Source organism: Hyperolius riggenbachi, chromosome 10 (genome assembly GCF_040937935.1).
Source record: "Hyperolius riggenbachi isolate aHypRig1 chromosome 10, aHypRig1.pri, whole genome shotgun sequence".
NCBI classification, from domain to species: Eukaryota; Metazoa; Chordata; class Amphibia; order Anura; family Hyperoliidae; genus Hyperolius; species Hyperolius riggenbachi.
The window spans coordinates 66,567,563-66,588,951 of NC_090655.1; the positions used below are offsets into that span (position 1 = coordinate 66,567,563).

Here is a 21,389-nt window from a genome sequence, read left to right on the forward strand (position 1 = left end):
CAAATCAGAGACTTGCATATCTATCACCTGACCAAACTGATCACATGCTTCTCCATGCTTTCCCCTAGACATGACCAACACTATTAAAAACAATGGGGGAAGAGGTTGAGTAGATCATCAGGACGTTGTCGTCAGCACACTACATACATGTACAATGGGCAAACGGGTAGATAATATCAACGCATCATCAGCTGTTTCCATAAAAAACACACAAGACAGATGGGAACGCTGTGGTGGTAACATAAAGCTTTTTTTTTTTTTTTTTTTTACAAGTAGAAATTAATTCAAAGATGACCGTTACAGGTAGAACTTACAGCTGTTTTTAGAGACAACCAAGATGGAATTCCATCAATACACAACAGAGTTCCTTGACATCAGCCTACCGTTTTGGGGTAAAATCTAGTGCAGGCCTGGGCAAACTTGGCCCTCCAGCTGTTAAAGGGGAACTGAAGTAAGAGGTATACAGAGGCTGCCATATTTATTTCCTTTTAATCAATACCAGTTGCCTGGCAGCCCTGCTGGTCTATTTCTCTGCAGTAGTATCTGAATAACACCAGAAACAAGCATGCAGCTAGTTTTGTCAGATCTGACTTTAAAGTCTGAAACACCTGATCTGCTGCATGCTTGTTCAGGGGCTATGGCTAATAGTATTAGAGGCAGAGGATCAGCAGGGCTGCCAGGCAACTGGTATTGCTTAAAAGGAAATAAACATGACAGCCTCCATATACCTCTCTCTTCAGTTCCCCTTTAAGGAACTACAAGTCCCACAATGCATTTGCCTTTATGAGTCATGACTGTAGCTGTCAGACTCCTGCAATGCATTGTGGGACTTGTAGTTCCGTAACAGCTGGAGGGCCAAGTTTGCCCAGGCCTGATCTAGTGTTTACTGATGTCCTCATCATCACTGGCTCACTCGATTACCCACAGGATCTTCAACGTTCCCTCAGCAGGCTTTTGCTTGCTCATCTATCTTCCTCCCTCCCCTCTTCACAGAGCAGCGCATGTTGGTCAGCCAACGCAAAGTCAAGCAGTGTGCCTACAAAGAGCTTATTGCTAAACTGCTTACTCTAAGGGCCTGTCCACAAAACATGCACTGTTGGTGGTACTTGAGGACAGGGTTGGGAAGCCCTTCTGTGTACCATTTAACACTAAAATGTCCCTGTGGAAAAATGTTGTAATGTCTTCCCTATCTATTGTGTAATATGTTAGCGCTGTATAAAGAAAGTTTAACAAGAATAATTATAACAAACCATCTGTTTTCATTAATATAATTGGAACTGAATGAAAACCGGTGCCGCCAGGTGCATGCCTGACTGACAATGCAGCCAATTTAGTCCCGACACAGGACAGGTAATGTATAAATGCGCACACGTGGGGCACATTTATACACTGGGGGCAGTCTGGTGGCGTCTCGGCCAATTCCCAAGAGTTTTCATGCTGAAATCGATCAGGAATCAGCCTGCGGTGTATGGGCAGCTGACAGATCTAATCAGATTCGATCAGAGAGAGATTTGACTCTTGGACAAATCTGCCCATCATCGTTAGATGTATGGCTACGTTTAGTAACATGGCTATATATAAACTATGTAAAAGTGCTGCAGAAGATGTCAGCGCCATATAAATACACAAGAACAATAGCAATTTTGAATGGACTGAAAGGAGTTTTTTTTTCTTTAACACACCTGTCCTGGACAAACACTGCTAAGTAGTTGGTCTCAGTTTACTTTTTATAGAGATTCATTATGTAAGTTATGTGAGGTACAGTTAAGTATACACAATCCTGGCATAAACTGAAAACTCCCTGTACTTGCCAGTCTTACCAGCAGGGGGAGCTCTGAGACAATATCATATTCATTAGTGACTTTTTCTATTTTTTTTAAGTGGAAAAAAAATAAAATGACACAAAAATGAAAAATAATCACTGGACACGCTCCCTAATTTAGCACAGATGGGGAGTTCATTGGGCTGAGATAGCCGAATGCATTCTGCCTGTATCCGAGGAAATGGCAGCAACAGAGCAGAGAGTGTCCTGCATACACAGCGGCAAGCAGAGCATAACAGGGGGAGTGGTCACAACAATGACATGTTGTCACGCTCCCATTCCTGCCAGGACTCTGATCTCAGCACTGAATGGAAATGTTTTATTAAGAACCACTCCAGTCGGCAATGTCCTCCGAGCAGGGATGGATTATAGTAAAATATGGCCCGAGGCAAGATGGGAGTATTGGCTCCTTCTGTTTTGTACATGTTTTTTTTTTTGGGGGGGGGGGGGGGGGGGTAAGGTGAGTTGGCAGGAGGAGATTGGAGAAGGTGGCAGCAGGGCCCCTGGACAGGCACCAGCCCCTGAGCACCTGCCTAGGTCGCCTCGTGGATAATCTGGCTCTGCCTCCTAGTCTTCTGCAGGGAATACAAAGTTCTATCTATGATGCTGCATCTCTAAAGATGATGAAACAAGTAGAAACAACCCTGTTATCAGACCCTGTTGTTAACGCTTTCAGCTATGTGCTACACGTCACATGACAGAATTCAGCAAATAGGATGCTTAGGTTCGGTTCACAAAACTAGCCAAAATGGACCATTTTCAACAACGGAACAGAATTGACAGGTCAATGGATCCCATGCTAACATATATATATATATATATATATATAGGATCCATTCACTCATGTCCGCTGTGTCCTCTGACAAAGAAGTGGGAACACAGGTAGTGTAGGGGCCAGAACTGCAGAGGGAACTGTGAAGTGGGAATACAAGTACCACAGGGACCACGTATGTGGAGGAAAATGTTAAGCGTGAACACGGGTAGAGTAGGTGCCAGGTCTGCAGAGGACACTGAAGTAGGGTGGAGGTATGTGGCGGCAGTAGGCTAATGTTATGTCTGATACGGCCACTCTAGCACCCACCCTTGTTTGTGTGCGAGTACCTTGGATGGTGGCTCAGAGGACTATTAAAAGTTTATCTTGCATGAAGCTCAGGAAAATCTGAAGGCACGTTATAAGAGACATGAGATTGTCAACTTTGCCAAGGGACAGATAGTTATAGCAAAGCAGATGTCAGTAATATGTAAAAAGGTAACAATAATAGTACTACAGCTTGTGACACACATGCTTGTTATAGACATATGCGAGCAGTTGGCTTTGCAATAATTCCCAGACATGGAGAATGACCCCCCTGCCGCGGCAGACAGACAGATGGACACAGAACAGCTCTCTCTCTCCTGCACACTACGCTAGGACAGGACAGAGACACACAGCGCAGGCTCCTACCTGGAACATGGAAATGTTTGGGGGCCTGAGCAAAGGTTGGCGTTAGTGGGCGGCTGTGGAGAGGGGAGTTCCTACCGCTGTTGGGCTCAGTGCCTCCAATGAGAAAAAAAATGGAAATAAATTAAAAAAAAAAAAATGAAAAGAGAGTACAGCACAAGTGGGAGGCTGAAATTAAACAGTAACAAAAGGATTTAAATCAAACAAACACAAATGAAAAATTGTAATTAAACAGGAACAAGAGAAAACTTAGAACATGAGCCACTGCCTATAGTATAGAGAACAGTCAGTGCGCAAAGTTCATGGTTATCATTGTGGAGGTGAGAGAACTCGATGATGTCACAGCGCCCTCTGGTGATGAGGGAGGGTGCACAGAACAGTCATTACAGGATTAAAAAATGTTTGGAGACAAATTAAGCAATAATGCCTGGGTGGGATGATCAATGAGATGCAAATATTTCTGAGTTCATGCAGATTTATGTAAAGTTTTATGCAAATATATGCCGCTTGAACATAGACCAATCAAGTCCCACCCTGGTTTAAATTGATTAGTCCACTTTGAAGCTCCATATATACATAAGTCTGAATACACTCAGAGATATTTGCATCTCATTGATCATCCCTAATGCCTGGTACACACAATGCACTTTCCCGTTAGATCGATGGGTCGAATCGATAATTTCCAGCATGACCGATCAGCTGCTGATCATGAATGGGATTGATTTTCAGATCAGTACTCAAAATCGATTCCATTCTTGATCGGACATGCTGGAAATTAGCAATTTGACCCTTGGATTCAACAGAAAATTGTGTTGTTGTTGTGGCTGCCCAGACCAGCCAATTGGTTTCAGTTGTTGAAAGGAACGTGGATTGTATGTTCTCGCAATGTTTGTGTGGGTTTTCCCTTGGTGCTCCAGTTTCCTTCCACATCCCAAAGACAAACCAGCAGGTTAACTGGCATCCCTAAAATTGACTTGACTATGGAATGGGTATACACGGTAGAGACAACAGACTGTGAGTATGGCTGGGACATTAGAATATGGGAGGGGCATTAGAGTGTGATTATGTTAGAGACATTAGGTTATGATTTCCATTAGGGGCATTAGGCTATTATTATGCTAGAGACATTAGACTAGGACTACGGCTGGCACACTGAACTTAGACTATGGCTAGAAAATTAGACTATGACTATGGTTGGCACCCTGTGCTAGGACTATGATAGGGCATTAGAGTAAAGACTATCTTTGGGATATCAGAGTAGAAAAATGGTTTGCACACTGGACTATGGTTGACACACTAGACTCGGACTATGGTTGGACCATTAGAGGAGGACTATGTTTGGACCATTAGAAGAGGATTATGGTTGGACCATTAGAGGAGGACTACGGTTGGACCATTAGAAGAGGATTATGGTTGAGAGAATAAAGTAGGATTATAATTGGGGCATTAAACTTTGACAACAGTAAGGGCACATTCCCATTGGGGACTGCAAAATGTTAGCGATTAGCGCTAGTGTTTTGTGGCAGCGATTTTACACGGTAATGGTGTATTTTTGACTGTTGTGATTTTTGAGCAATCGCAATTAGCGCTTTTTTTAATATGCCAATCGCGTTCGCTCAAAAATCACTGCATGCACCACGTTTGCATTTATCGCAAATCACCGGTGAGCTCACTGCCATATACTTTACATTACAAAAGTGCTTTTAAAAGCACTAGCGATCCCTGTCAATCTGCTGTAAACACCAGCGAATCGCCCCAGTGTGAATGGGCCCTAAGGACATGAGATTATTGGAGTGTGAGCTCCTTCCTTATCACACAGGAGATCACCTCACTTAATCTATCTCAGAATTGAGAGGAGATAGGATAACTTTTGTGGCCAGCACAACTACAGTTCGGCAGTAGGTCTTTGCTCAGTGACTAATGAGGCAGGGGAGTGTAAATGCTTTACTACAGAAAACACAAGGCAGAACTAGATAAGATTCTGAGTTGCAGAGCTGGCCACAAAGAGTTAATCTCTGAGCATCAGCAAAGAGGAGGTGGAGAGGCACAGCACTGTCATTACAGTAAAATCCTGTCAGGTGCCCACTCCTATTCAGCATCACCCTGACTAACTCATGTGGATGATAATGGGATGTGGGAGGCGTTTGGAGAATTCACAGACTGCTATTCTGTCTAGCCAAGGTGCATCTGACATTCACACAGGACGACAGGTTTTTAAACCCAGCGAGTCAGGTAGTAAAAAATAAAATAAAAAATAAAAGACTACTGCATAAACAACTTGTCTGTTATGCAGAAAACTGTGCATTGAAAATGAGAACAATGAGAACAAACAACATTAACCCATTAGCAGCTTCAATAGAGTTATCTCGTTTGAGAGAGGTGTGTTGCTTTTGACCTCAGTCGGCAGAACTAGTTGTGCTGTAAATTCTTGGAATGCTTTGATGTCTCTCTGCTAGCAGAAAATATAGAAACTGACAGCAGAAGTTATTGTATCACACTGCCACCTAGTGACAAGTGGCCATAAATACACATTACAGCAGTACTAATTAGAAGCAAGGAAATGTAACATATTTAGTTGGCCCGGAACAATTTCAAGCCTCTAAATAAATTGGCTGCTAAAGGGTTAATAAAATGGAAGCCTACATGTTCCTCTCATTTCAAGTTTCCTTTATATATAATTTTCATGTTATAGCGACAAAGTAGATCTCCGCAGACAATGGGTCTCAAGAAGCGCTGGAGAAGGCAATATCGGCTATGTAAAATATCTACTACACAGGCTAAAGTCAATTAAGAACAAAAATGTGCTATTCATCAAAAGACACAACAAGCATGACCACATCAAACAGCGGGGTGCAGAAATGTGCAAACCAACGTCTCACTAGATGCATCCATACCTCGGGGACCAGAAAGAGGGAGGTCCCAAGCCAGATGTGTCCAGGAAACATCAATGTGTTTATTAGGTGTAGAGGACCAATACTCCAAACTGCCAGCTCATTTACCTGAAGACAGCCAACCGCTGAATCTTTCCAAATACCGATGTGAACATTTCAGTGCTTATCAGACTAAATGTAAAATGAAGTTTTGATCCAGAGAGGGAAGACATTTTGCAGCACACAGCTGATTTCCTGCTGCGCTCCTCCTGCACCTGACACAAACAGTCACCCCTGAGCTGCAACACAGTAAAGATAATCTACGTCCATAGAGAATGATAGTGTTTTGTTATTAATCACCAAGTCTGGGGACTTTGCTTTTCAGTATATTAGCAACTTCTTTACTGCAGCTGTTAAGAGACTCTCTCTTCTGTTCACAAAACTTGGTGGGGTGGAGATGGCACAAACATACACACAAAAGGGAGTCTAAATTGTTTATTTGGAATGTTCTTTTACTGATAAAAAAATGTTTTTATTTCCAATGCGGGTTTTTTTTTCCTTAGTACTAAATAGATTAAAGAGGAACTGGAACGAGATAAAGAATGCAGTAAACTATTCAGGATACCCACTTTTATGTTAAATATCCTGGTTTCAGCATCAGAAACACTTCCTATGGCTACATATGGCTGTATATTGAATGTAGCCCCGACTTCCCACTGAGGCTTATCCTAGTCTGTTTTTTAATGTAGAATTCTCCCCACCAGAGCATTATGGGAGGCCAGATATATTCTTGTACTGGCACTAGAACACTCAGAATTGAACATTCTGCAGAGATCACCTGCCAGTACTGAAGATGTTGCAGCCTGTAATAAAGTTCAGATGTTCCTGCACTATGCATTTTCCTCCTTCTCTGATGAAAGTCTAAGACTTACCTCAACCTTTTTATGTGTAACCTTCACAGCCATAAAATCTAATTCCATTTATCTGCTGCTCTGTGTTTATTATGCAGTCTACAACCTGATCCTGCATTGCAAGCATTGCCATACAAGTAATAATGTTTCTGCTGTGATAAATCTTACCTCAGTTAATCTGGCTCTGTTTGGTACATTGCCGACAAGAGGGAGGCTTGTTATCTCCCCTCCCACATTCCTGCTCCTCACTGATCGCCTAAGGGCAGTTCAGTGTAAAGCTGCTGAAATAAGATCTATGCTGTACTCACACGTGTTAAAGGAAACCAGAGACCTATAAAATAAAAGTTTTATACATGCCTGGGGCTTCCTCCAGCTCCATGGGCACGGATCGCTCCCATGCTGCCGTCCTCAGCCTTCTGTATTGCCGGTACCGGGTCCTGTAACTTTAGCCAGTCGCGGCCAGTCTGACACAACAGAAGTGCGCTCTCTACGTATCTATCCAGCAGCTGCTTCTCAGGAGCAGCTGCCAGAGAGATACGGAAACTACTCTTGTGTCAGACTGGCCGCGACTGGCCAAAGTTATGGGACCCGGTACCGGCGATACAGAAGACTGAGGACGGCGGCGTCGGAGCGTTCTGTGCGCACGGGGCTGGAGGAAGCCCTAGGTATGTATAAAACTTTTATTGTATATTGTTCCTGGTACACTTTCACAAAGCAAGCTAGATGTGACATTGCAATTTTTATGAGTAAAACGAGAGTAAGGGAGGAAATTACATCAGGATTGGCTTCAGTCAGAGGCAGTAAAGATGGAAGATGCCTGAAACTGGTTTCTCTGTATTTACTCAATAAAATTCACTGAAATCAAAACGTGGACAGTACAATACATATGTTATGTAAGCAGCATAATTATTTATCTACTTGTATATGTCTTTTTACCCTGGGATAGTATGGGTGTCCCTGCGGCTTTGAGGGCCCACTTTCACTAGGTGGCAGCATTCGTCTCAGTGACAGATGCTGCACATCTTTAGATTTGCATCTGTTCCATGATACTGATTCAGCAATCAGCCAAAGTGGAGAATTTGTGTTCGATGCAGTGAGGTGCCTCAAGCAAAATTGTACTTTGTGCTGATAAGAGAACTAATGCTCCTGTATTTCTGAATGGGGTCATGATGCCTCTTACATAACATTTACTGGCAGTTTGGATATATACTGGTCCTTTTAAAGTCATCTGTGATTCACACATCTCTTTTAAAGGGTTACTCCACTCAAAACTGATGTTTCGGTGTTAGGTGTTGGATGTTTCACCTACAAGTGAAACATCATGTTAGAGTGAACTGTTCCTTTAAGCATGCAATATCTCAGACACAAACAAAAAAGGTGATTAGGTCTCAGTAGTGCAGCCACCATGACAGCGTGCAAGCAAAGGAGCAGCCTCCCAACTCAGACACTGGACCGCCAACCTATTAGCTTCTTCCACAGGGAAGCTAATAACGCCCCCTCAGCGCTGGCGTGACCGGTCCGCTTACCTTTGACATGGAGGATCGTGTGATGTCTGAAAGGGGAGTTGGGGCGGGAGTCGCTGAGGGTGGAGCTAAAGCTGCCGGTGCGGGTGGAAAAGAAGCGCTGCTGAACACCAGTACACAACAGCTCTGCCAGGGGGCGGGGCAAGAGGAAGCCAGGGAAAGGGGGGAAGAGACAGAACAGAAAGACAGAAACAGGAGAGGAAACAGAGAACAGAACAAAATAAGAGACAGATCTGGGGAGAGAACAGAGGACTCCAAGTTTTAAATTAGGCAAAAGATACAGTCAGAAATAAAAGAACTTAAAAACGTTACAGGAACATAAGGGTTAAAGCAGCAGCCTCGATATCTCCGCCAAAGACAATCAGAAGCAGAGCCACAGGCAAAAATACAAAATAAATATCAAAAGTTAATTCTGTACCAAAGAATAGAATTCAATGGGAAACTATTGCTTCAAAAAGCCTAAGCACCTGTGTTAATTATAAGTTGCAGTTTGCTTTTTGGACACAAGATGTCGCCCCATAGCCACTATCCTCGCTAGCTGGGCAACCTTCCATAAGGTCAACAAAAATTTGCTTTCCTAAAACAGAAAGAATTTGCGATAATTCAGGTTGGAGTGAGCTCGAGATGTCTCCCAGAGCACCACTGCTGAATATATGCAAATTAACCATTGTACCCTTAGAAGCTAAACACACCTCCAGAACCGCTGGAATGCAATGATGTGTCAGCTTGTTAAATTGTACAGAGCCATAATAATCCAACATGCATACAGACTGTTTCGGATTGTTTGATCCTCATCAGTGCATGGCATGGATTAATTTGGCTCTATGGAGTAGGGCTTGTAAACCGAGAGGTACAGACTAACCAGCAAGCTCATGGTGACCCAGAACTCATTGGAGTGTGTAAGGGACTACAATGGTCCTAAAAAGCCCCCTTACTAAGATGTTAAGAAAAACAAAAATTTGCTTTCCTAAAACAGAAAGAATTTGCGATAATTCAGGTTGGAGTGAGCTCGAGATGTCTCCCAGAGCACCACTGCTGAATATATGCAAATTAACCATTGTCCCCTTAGAAGCTAAACACACCTCCAGAACCACTGGAATGCAATGATGTGTCAGCTTGTTAAATTGTACAGAGCCATAATAATCCAACATGCATACAGACTGTTTCGGATTGTTTGATCCTCATCAGTGCATGGCATGGATTAATTTGGCTCTATGGAGTAGGGCTTGTAACACCGAGAGGTACAGACTAACCAGCAAGCTCATGGTGACCCAGAACTCATTGGAGTGTGTAAGGGAGTACAATGGTCCTAAAAAGCCCCCTTACTAAGGTCAACACAGAGTTCTTGCGGGGCTTCTCCTTCCATTTTAACAAGCAGTCTGAACCAAGTCTAGGAATACAGGTCTGAATCGAGGCTGGAATCCGAGGTGAGAGACATATTTATTTCCCTTTAAACAATGCACTTTGCATGGCTGTTCTTCTGATGCCTCTAATACTTTTAGACATAGCCCCTGAACAAGCATGCAAACCAGGTGTTTGACTGAAGTCTGACAAGATTAACTGCATGTTTCTTTCAGGTGTGTGATTCAGACACTACTGCAGCCAAAAAGATCAGTAGGACTGCCAGGCAACTGGCATAGTTTAAAAGGAAATAAATATGGCAGCCTCCATATGTCTCTCACATCGGGTTCCTTTAAATCTCAGGGAGCCAGAATACATGAGTGTAATGGGACCTAAAGGATTGTGAGGTTTCCCCTCCTCCAACCAGTGGCTACGGTCTCTAAATCCAAAGAGGGCTGTCCAGGTCAAGGCCTACTGGAACAGTCACCTTTATCTGTCTGAAGAGCTTGTGCACCTAGAGAAACACCAGACTTCTTCCAACCTAGAAGGTGAATACTCCAAACTGGCCAGTGTTGGGGACTGTGCCTATTGGTCTTGTCCTCCAACCACATCGATGATTGAGTTCTGACACTTTGAAGCAGACGTTCTGATGGTACACCTTCCTATTCTAAAGTGATTGAGATCAGCCATATGTAAAGTAGGGACTGCGACAGGGACTGAGATCCTCTTTCCATATAATGAAAGTGCAAAAGAGGACTGAGGTTCTCTGAATGTCTTGAGTATGGGAAGGGACAGAGTTGCACCATACTGTGCTATTGAAGGTTCCCAGGGAACTAATGTCCACTATTTGGATTATGTACAATACATATAAAACCAGTAACTGAAGCAGATGGAGATAATATTCATGTAAACAGGTTGTAATACAATGAACAGTTCCATGTATTTCACTTTCTTAAAGCGAAGGTCCAGGATAAATAAAAAGTAAAAATCTGCTTACCTGGGGCAGCCATTGTGCGCCCTCGCCACAGCTCCGGTGGCTCCCGGTCTCCTCCAGTGCAGATGTCGACCTCGCCAGGTCGGCATCTGCTTGCGCTTTACCATGTCGCACTGATGTCGTCCGGACTGTACTGCGCAGGTGCAGAACTACTGCTCCTGCTCAACAAAGTCCGGATGACATCAGCGCTACTCCGTGAGCCGCACGCTGAAATGCAAGGAGGCCTCTTGTACTGGAGGGGACTCCCTCACTGGCAGGTAGTAGAGCTGTGGAAAGGGCAAAGGACGGCTGCCAGGGGCTGGATGAAGCCCCAGGTAAGTAGATTTTTACTTTTTATTCATCCTGGATACTTTCTTCAAAAGACCACTATCGTGACAATTTGTAAAATGTAAAATACATGTAAACACATACAAATGAGAAGTATGTTTCTTCAAGAGTAAAATGAGCCATAAATTACTTTTTTCCTATGTTGCTGTCACTTGTAGTTAGTATAAATCTGGCTGAACTGAAAGGTTTTTGACTATTCCATCTCCTCATGGGGAATTCTCAGTATTTCATTTATTCTTTACAAAAAGCACTCTCTGGAAAGGCTCAATACAAAGATGCAGGCAGCTCTCCATACCTGCTTGCACACTATTCTGGCAGTTGGATCGAGCAACTGCTGTTCAGTAACTGTTTTTTGAAAATAAAGAAAAACCTGAGAATCCCTCATGAGGAGGTGGACTAGCCCAACACCTGGAAGTTCTGTACGATTTCTATTACCTATTGTGGCAGCGACATAGGAGAAAAAAAATGTATAGTACATTTTATTCTGGGTGAAATGTACTTTTTATTTGTGTGTTCTCATCAGGGCTGTGGAGTCGGAGCAATTTTGGGTACCTGGAGTCGGAGTTGGAGTCAGTGATTTCATAAATTGAGAAGATTTTTGGACAAATTCCACAGCCCTGGTAAATATTAGACTAAGGAGTCGGAGTCAAAGGCATTTTGGGTACCTGGAGTCGGAGTCTGTGGTTTCATAAACTGAGGGGTTGGAGTCAGAAGATTTTTGTACTGACTCCACAGCCCTGGTTATCATGTATTTTACAATTTTGTTGCAATAATGGTCCTTTAAAGACTAACTTCTGCTCAATTGCATCAGGATGTCCCTCCACTAACAAGTAGGAGCCAGTGGAATGTAGCTTCCTACACAGTGCTGCTAAGCAACTAATTACCTGGAGTCACGTGACTTGTTTTTACTTGGCAATGCAGCACAGCCCAGCAGTCAGAGCCGCCAGCAGACATCATCAGATAATATAGGTCTTCAGGTTTTCTAAAACACACTTTCCTTACTTAATGATGTTCTTTGGTTCAGAATGAAATGTGCAGATTTATATGTTTGATTAATAGTTCTGCTATAAAAGGTCCTGTCATTATGATTACCTCATAAAATCTAAAAAAATGGCTAATTATAATTGAAGACTACTTCAACTGAAAGTCCAGCTCCAGCTAAGACACTTTTGACCGTTTTGGATACAGTGGAGAAGGTTTTGAACCTTTGGAAGGTTGTTATCACTGTCTGTATCCCTACTGTACAGGTTTTCCCTCTTACCCTTCCCTTTAGCCACCCCGTCTTTACTGTGAATCCTCCAGCCACTGACTAAAAGGTAGAGATAGACAGCCATAAAAACCTGACAGAGGATCTAACTACCCCGCATTACAAAGACATTTCCTTATTGCTGCCTCAGTCCTTGTTGTCGAGACATTTCCCACTTCCTATTAGGATAGGATAGGTTTTTTTGGTCCTGTAACTCTGTAATCTGTAACTCTGGTTGTTTCAAGCCCTACTCCATAGAGCCACATTAATCCATGCCATGCACCGATGAGGATCAATCAATTCGAAACAGTCTGTTGCATTATTGCAGCTCTGTACAATTACCAAGCTGACACATCATTGCATTCCAGCAGTTCTGGAGGTGTGGTTAGTTTCCAGGGACAACAAAGGAATATTTGCATATTCAGCAGTGATGCATCATGGGAGACATATGCTCACTCCAACCTATTTATCGCAAATACCTTCTGTTTTAAGAAGGCAAACTTTTGTTTGTCCTGTTAGGGTAGGAAATGAAATCAAATGCCCCAAAATACAACAGATGTCTTAACTGGAGCTGGAGTTTAATATAGTCCTACCTCAGACTGTGAGTACTACCATATTCATTGTGTAAATTGGATTCTGGAGCTGCCATATAGGATTTCACAGAGAGCCAACTTTCTGCATTCCTAATATATAACCTGTTATATCTGTCCTATAGAATCAGTGACCTGTAACCAGCGTTCATCAAGTCTAACCTGTTCCTAGACACTTATTCACCAATGTGGGAAGTCGCAGGATAAGCACGACTGCCAGGAGACTAGCCTCTTAGAAATCAGTCAGCAATGGCAGTTCCTCTATAGTGACAGTCATGTCTAGGAGAACGCACAGAGAAGCATGTGATTTGTTTGATCAGCTGATAGATTTGCAAAGCTCTGATTTGCTGATCACATCCTGCGTTTTTAGCACATGATCATGACTAGCAAATCAGAGACTTGCATATCTATCACCTGACCAAACTGATCACATGCTTCCCCATGAGTTAGTTTAAGAAGTTTTTAATAATTTACAAATGTTCTGATTTTGTTCTTGATCCAGTGATGCTTCACGGAGTTCTTCCACAACATGCATTTACACATCACATTTTCAGCAGGTCAGATCAGCTTCTTACTGTACATAAAACATAGCAGACCAGCATGATGTTATGGAACAAGCACAATGCACCAGCAAACATGGCCGACACGCTCATTGTACAAATTCACAGACAGCAATGACCTCATCAGCAGAATTTTTTTTTTACTCAGTCTCAAAATATTTGAAGGTTAGCTTATGTCACCAATTACACGTGAATTAAGTTTTGGTGTCTTCACGGTTTAAACAAACCTGATGTCCAACGCTGTTGTGAGAGAAATTTGCTGCCGAAACCTTAGAGAGTCACATGATCATCTGAGAAGCAATTGGCTACATTAGGCAGGAAATGGCAGGACCTTCATCTAAGAGTGCAGCACCTTTCTCAGTTAAATCAATCAAAGTAATCAATCAAGTAAAAAAAACAAAAAAACTGACAAGCACACGTGTTACCCATGTGACAAAGTAACCCCTAAAACTCGGATCGCCATGTTTATTAGCAACACTTTCTGGTAAGAGGAGATCGGATTTTTGGCATTGCCATAGAGACAATCTAACCCAATCTTAGCTACAGAATTGCTTCATTTCATCCGAACTGGATATATTTCATCTATGAACATGTTCCTCCACAACATCTCAGTGGGACTGAAGTCTGGACTCTTACTAGGCCACGCCAAAGCCTTTATTTCACAGGCATTCACACAAGACTTGCCCTTGTGGTTTGACCACTTTACTGGATATGCTCATAGATCATAAATAAATACACTTTATCAATAAGCAATAAAAAAATTGAAAACAGGAAGGGGTGAATATTTTTTCCACAGCACTGTAAGTCATGCCATCCATTACTTAAATATGTAGATAGATTGAATTCTGTTTTAAGTAAAGATTTGCTATAATCCACAGCATCTGAACAGAGATCCGCCTTGGCACAGATCAGCTGATCAATGCCTTAGTATCGGTCATGTGACCGGCTATCAACAGATGAGCCCAGAAATCCATTTAACACAGGCTCTGTTAATATTCATTTACATGTGGCTGTAGCAAGACCACTAGCTAAAACTTTTCAATTCTGTTACAGGTTTACTTTCAGCACAACTGACTGAACTGACCCACGGCAGCCACCTGATATTGGTGTAAATCTGAATTACCGATTTAATGGAGATTAAAGATTACAGGGACTCCGAGCACCTCTCATGGGCATGCCTTTAAGACTCCAACCAGTACTGCAAAGTACTTAAAGATGCATACCATTCTGTAGCTTGTGCTCTACACCAAATAGTTTTCGTTCAATTTCAATTTAAAAATCGCCGCTACCATCTTGGCTATGTTATAACTTCCGGGTCACCCCTATCTTCACTGTTAGAGAAGTGCATCACTGAATGAAGCAGGAAGAGGAAGTGACACGCATTGCAAGAGGCTCCTCTGGAGGAGTCATAGCATGACTTTGTTGGAAGTCGTCTGGCTTAAAGGCATGCACATGAGAGGTGCTCGGGGTCCCTTTTAAAGGACGTCTGAGGTGAAAAACTGATGAGAAAAACAATTGTATCTGTCCTCCTTCTCTTTTTTTGAGATCACCTATTTTTTTTTTATATTTAAATCTAGTTTTTACGTTTTTACTGTGTCATTGTCTCTGCTCAAAGACACCTTCATTAGAGTATGCTAGAGGTAAAATCTATGAATTATTGACCCTTTTTTCCTCTTTTCTGCTCTCAGAAACCACTTACTGACAGAAAAGTGTTTTATGGCTATAATTACTTATCAGTGATGGTTATGCTATAGTCTGACCCAGTCCAACCCGGACAGAAACAGTCACTTGCGTACCTGATGTTTAACTCTTTCATGCAGAAAAAGAAAAAAAAAGGAACACAGCAGTCATTTGTGTGCTTGCACTGTACATACACATGTCTATCTCACCTCAAATGTCCTATAAAGGATGTGGCATTGGACAGTAAAAATATTTATGGATAAGTTTAATTTCCTGACACTATAAGATCTCTGGATCAGTATCCATCCACATTTATGCCAACCATGCAATTTTCACTTCCCATTCGATTTAAAGGACAACTGTAGAGAGAAAAATATGGAGGCTGACATATTTATTTCCTTTTAAGCAATACCAGTCGCCTGGTTATTCTGCTGATCCTCTGCCTCTAATACGTTTAGCCACAGCCCCTGAACAAGCATGCAGCAGATCAGGGGCTTGATTCACAAAGCGGTGCTAACCTACTTAGCACGTCTAAAGTCTTAAGGCGCGCTAACCAGGGTGCTAAGTAGGTTAGCACCGGTTTTCTCAATTGAGAAATCCGGTGCTAACCTACTTAGCACCCTGGTTAGCATGTCTAAAGACTTTAGACGTGCTAAGTAGGTTAGCACCGCTTTGTGAATCAAGCCCCAGGTGTTTCTGACATTATTGTCAGATCTAACAAGATTAGCTGCATGCTAGTTTCTGTTGTTATTCAGACACTACTGCAGCTAAATAGATCAGCGGGGCTGCCAGGCAACTAGTATTGTTTTAAAGGAAACAAATATGGCAGCCTCCCTATTCTTCTCGCAACAGATGTCTTTTAAGTGGGTGATCAGATCGATATTCAGATTGGGCAAGAATCGGATATAGGAGAAGGCTAACACGAACATGTACACAATTTTTTGATCCTATTTCCAAATGGATATCGATTCAAAAAATGAATCAAAAGGACATACACAAAGAACAATCTCCAGTATTTCAATAGATATTTTCCAGCAATTTTGAGCTGGGATTGATCGCTGGTAATCAGTAGGCTGTATATTTTTTTTTTGTCCAATTGAGTCCTTTTTTTTCGATTGGAAACAGGATCTGCAATGAAAATTGCATGGTGTGTACCCAGCATGACAGTTCATGGAAAAAGTCCAACAGCAAAGTTGTAGCTACGGGAGGTATTTGGGAACTGCGCTGCGACCAGCAGCCTCCGGGAAGTATTCCAGCTGTGACTATTCCTGGAAATGAAAGGTTTTCGGATGACGGTCCGTGTTTGGTGCTTACCGGGTCTGTGGAAGTGCTGCGGAGAGCGGGAGATGGTGGGGGTGTAGTTATGGCGGCTGTAGACTGGAGAGTTGATGGATCCTTGACTGGTTGATCTCTGAATTATCCGTTCCCGTCCATCCTGGTAACCCTAAGAGCACACCGAAGAGCCAGATCAGCTTATTAATGTGACACTGCGTAACTGATATACTCAGGCATTTGCAGGGACCCAACACTGGGGACAGCAGGATATGACCACAGTCAGCAGGGAGCGGAGACAGGATATGACCACACACGGCAGGGAGAGGAGACAGGATATGACGACAGTCGGCAGAGAGAGGAGACAGGATATGACCAAAGTTGGCAGGGAGAGGAAACAGGATATGACCACAGTCAGCAGGGAGACAGGATATAACCACAGACAGTAGGGAGAGGAGACAGGATATGACCACAGACAGTAGGGAGAGGAGACAGGATATGACCACAGACAGTAGGGAGAAGACCCAGGATATGACCACAGTTGGCAGGGAGAGGAGACAGGATATGACCACAGTCAGCAGGGAGAGGAGACAGGATATGACCACAGACAGTAGGGAGAAGAGACAGGATATGACCACAGTCGGCAGGGAGAGGAAACGGGATATGACCACAGACAGCAGGGAGAGGAGACAGGATATGACCACAGACGGCAGGGAGAGGAGACAGGATATGACCACAGTCGGCAGGGAGAGGAGACAGGATATGACCACAGTCGGCAGGGAGAGGAGACAAGATATGACCACAGTCGGCAGTGAGAGTAGAAAAGATATGACCACAGACAGCAGGGAAAGGAGACAGGATATGACCAGACAGCAGGGAGAGGAGACAGGATATGACCACAGACAGCAGGGAGAGGAGACAAGATATGACCACAGACAGTAGGGAGATGACACAGGATATGACCACAGTCGGCAGGGAAAGGAGACAGGACATGACCACAGACAGCAGGGAGAGGAGGACAGCAGGCAGAGACAACAGCATATGATCTCAGACAGCAGGGAGAAGAGGCACGATATGACCACAGATAAGAAGGGACTGCCAGACTCACCTCTGCAGACGGAGTCGGGGAAAGAGTCCTGGGTGACTGCAGGAAACAGAACACAATATGATGTTAGTGGATGGGAACTGCAGTGTTCACTACATTACCGGAGCCTGGAGAGGAGGAGCTTCACAGGAAAGAGGTCCCCAACACCAAATAACACATGACTGATTACCTCACATTCTCAAAGATCACATTCATTTTAAAGGATACCTGAAGTGACGTGATAAGAAAAACGTGTATGTACAGTCCCGATCCTATATAGAGATAGCCTGCGCTCCTTTTTGCTCATTGAAAGGGTTAAGAATCCAGGGATGTAAATGGCAGTTTCTGTGCAATGGCAAATAGGACTGCCTCTCTCACTAATGACTAATTACAACAGTGCTGTCCAACTTCATGGGCAAAGGGTGTTTCTAGCACTGGATTTTTCAGCTGTAGGGGGCAGACTATCAATGTCCTGGCTTCAGGGGGTGGAGCCAAGAGCAAACAAAAGGTGAGCCTGCCAGAGGGTGCCTGACACAAAAAATTGTCTGGGTAAGTGTGTGACTCGTGGCCGCCAGTTGAACAGCCCAGAATTAGAGGTCTCTTCTGTGGCTGTGAAAAATCTTCAGTGCGGCTGCGGTAAAAAAAAAACCTCTGAAGATACCCATACGTCACTCGATATTGCGGGGCAATCGACCGTCGGATTCAATATTTCTATTGATACAGTGGAAAATAGGTGCCGAAACATGGCCGCCTGATCCATTTTTAGGCCAAAATCGATCTAAGGGATCAATAAAGAATGCTGGTATAATTTGTGAAGACCAACATTCTCAATGTGTATCTGTGTCTCCCTATGCTTATATGTAGTGCATAAATACTCACCTCTCTGCCAGCGCAACTGCTGGCCTCCTCCGGTGTCTGCTGTCATGGTACCTCGTGACTTGGCACATGTCGTGACGTCACATGTGCACTAGAGCCACGTGGTACAGGTGCCTGCAGTGACTGTGGACACCGGAGGATGCCAGGAGTCCCGCCGGCAGAGAGCTGAGCCTTTATGGGCACAAGGGGACACGTACATTTTGGGGGGCAGCCCGGAAGGAAGTGGATGCACTAGGCCAAATTCTGATAAATTGCATGCTGAAATCGTACAGAAATTGGTGTGCAGTGTGTGGGCAGGCAACAGATCCCTCTCTGGTCAGATTTCATCAGAGAGGGATCCGTCTCATGGTCGATCTGCCTATACATCGAGTGATATATGGGTACCTTTAGAGCAGGGAACATATAAAAGGTTCAATAGTTCAAGATCTCTCTGTATAGGAACGGAATAGAGATTCCAATATGTCATCATGCAGCTCAGTTACCCAAAGATTTTTAAGGACTATGGGATTCAAGGAAAGTCCTATTTAGGTAAATCATTATAGTTAAAACTGTTGAAATGTCATCCGTTTATTTTCACTTCAGGTTTGCTTTAATTATGAAAGAGGCAAAGTTGCCAGTTGTTAATACATAGATCCAACTGTTAGGATTCCAGAAGAATTACAGTGTGTAGAAGGTGAACCCGGAGCAGACAACAAATAACACGATTTACATACATGTCTTCCCACTGAAAGTCACAGTAACTGCATTCTATTGAGAGATTATCCAGTATGAGTTAGTGATGACCCTCTGGAGTTTGTATCTGTCGCTGGCGGTGCAGCTAGCGAACCAGACCAGAATGGATGAGCAGAGGACCGACTCGATTGTAGCAGAGGTCCTTCTACTCTGCTACAATCGAGTCGGTCCTCTGCTCATCCATTCTGGTCTGGTTCGCTAGCTGCACCGCCAGCGACAGATACAAACTCCAGAGGGTCATCAGCTCAGCGGAGAGGATTATTGGAAAACCCCTCCCCCCTCTAGATCTCATCTATAACACCAGACTGCGTAACAGAGCATTGAAAATTGTGGGCGACCCCTCTCACCCTGGTCACAGTTCTTTCAGCCGACTCAAACTGGGCCGGAGGTTCCGGTCCATCCCTGCCAAGACTACCAGGCGCATGAACACTTTTTTCCCCACAGCCGTTAGGCTCTTGAATGCTTCCCACTCCTCTAACCCCCCCACCCTGCTTCCATCTACGGACTAATACCTGACTTCGGCTGCGGCCGCTCCTGCTTACTTGCTTACTGCTTGCCTGGTTGTACTAGTTTCACTATCCTCTGTTACTGCAAATGTTGAATTACCCCTGTTCTGTTGTATCGCCCGTGTTCTGTTGTACTCTGTATCATCTTGTATGTTGTATTATTACTATCTCTGTGCCAATCAATGTGCCAAACCCAATTCCGGGCACGGTCCAACCGTGCTTGGCGAAATAAATTCTGATTCTGAAAGGAGGGAAGTTTCAGCTCAGTTATCAGGATTTTGGTTTATGCCAGCAAACCTAAATGAAATTCACATCATTTACACAATAAACTCATTACAGTTAAAGGAATTGTCTATAACTATGTCCCACATGTAACCGAATGGAAGAACTAGCTTACATTTACTGATACGGTTTGCCTTGTAAAGAACGAATCAAAGTGAATCTCTGTAGAGTATTAAGTCTCAGCAACACTTTGTAGAGCACAAAATCCCAGTCAGTCTATGTAGAGTGCCAAATCTTAGTGAGTCTATGTAGAGTACCAAATCTTAGTGAGTCTGTGTAGAGTTCCAAATCCCAGTGAGTCTATGTAGAGTACCAAATCTTAGTGAGTCTATGTAGAGTACCAAATCTTAGTGAGTCTGTGTAGAGTTCCAAATCCCAGTGAGTCTATGTAGAGTACCAAATCTTAGTGAGTCTATGTAGAGTACCAAATCTTAGGGAGTCTGTGTAGAGTACCAAATCCCAGTGAGTCTATGTAGAGTACCAAATCCCAGTGAGTCTATGTAGAGTACCAAATGTCAGTAGGTCACTGTAGAGTACCAAATGTCAGTGAGTCTATGTCCCCTGAATGAGTCATTGTATGACGAAATCGATAGGGAGGAGCCACATGCGGAACTGAGAGGAGTAGAAGCAGAGGGACCTGGTGGCGTGGTGGAGCGAGGGAAGCCCTGGAATAACAACATAACGGCGGTCAGCCCGGGAGGCCGCACGGGGTGGAGCCCGTTCCTATACTCCACAGGCTTACCATCTGCTTGGAATATGTGAGTGGAACCTTTTAATAAACCATCTGTTTTTATATGATATCTGCGCAATGATAGATTCTGTTTATGTTGAGGTGTATATATGACCCAAGAAGGAGATAAGGAAAGATCTGTGCGTGGTGTCAGCCACAGGGTATGGGGAGCCTGTTAAGTACCCCACAAGCGGATTAAGGCCACTGTGACTAATGGCCCATCGCAGCTGGTGAGTGTGGATCTTTTAGGGTGTCCTTGGTGGTGGCTACAATCTATACAAAAGGATTCATGGTCGTAGCGCTGGTCTGGCATAGAAATAGTGTTTGCAAGGAAGGACTGACTCAAGCCTTTTTTCCAGAAGCGCACCCATTGAACTGTGTCTAGCATACAAGGACTGCATTGTTCACATTCCCCAGATTGTTGTACACTTATTATATAAGGACTGTAAATGTGTCAAAGCTGATTGATCATATTGATTATAGATAATATATACTGAACCATATTGGTTAGGTATTCACCTGAGCGCTGAAAGATTTTTGGTCTAAAATGTCCCACATGTAACCGAATGGAAGAACTAGCTTACATTTACTGATACGGTTTG

The 21,389-nt window shown here is 43.5% G+C and overlaps 1 protein-coding gene across 14 annotated transcripts in view; it reads right to left on the bottom strand.

The window, feature by feature from the left end:
* Positions 1-21,389, bottom strand: part of ABLIM1 (actin binding LIM protein 1) — a 440,123-nt gene that overhangs the window by 55,940 nt on the left and 362,794 nt on the right. For 8 of the 14 annotated variants that reach the window (XM_068257412.1, XM_068257404.1, XM_068257403.1 and 5 more), the window contains 4 exons: positions 17,686-17,721; positions 16,620-16,749; positions 8,571-8,693; positions 3,267-3,359 (listed from right to left, as the gene is read on the bottom strand). In XM_068257412.1, the coding sequence (XP_068113513.1) occupies positions 3,267-3,359; positions 8,571-8,693; positions 16,620-16,749; positions 17,686-17,721 (382 nt within the window). The remainder of the gene's footprint in view (positions 1-3,266; positions 3,360-8,570; positions 8,694-16,619; positions 16,750-17,685; positions 17,722-21,389) is intronic. The other 6 variants (XM_068257410.1, XM_068257409.1, XM_068257414.1 and 3 more) reach the window with 2 other exon arrangements.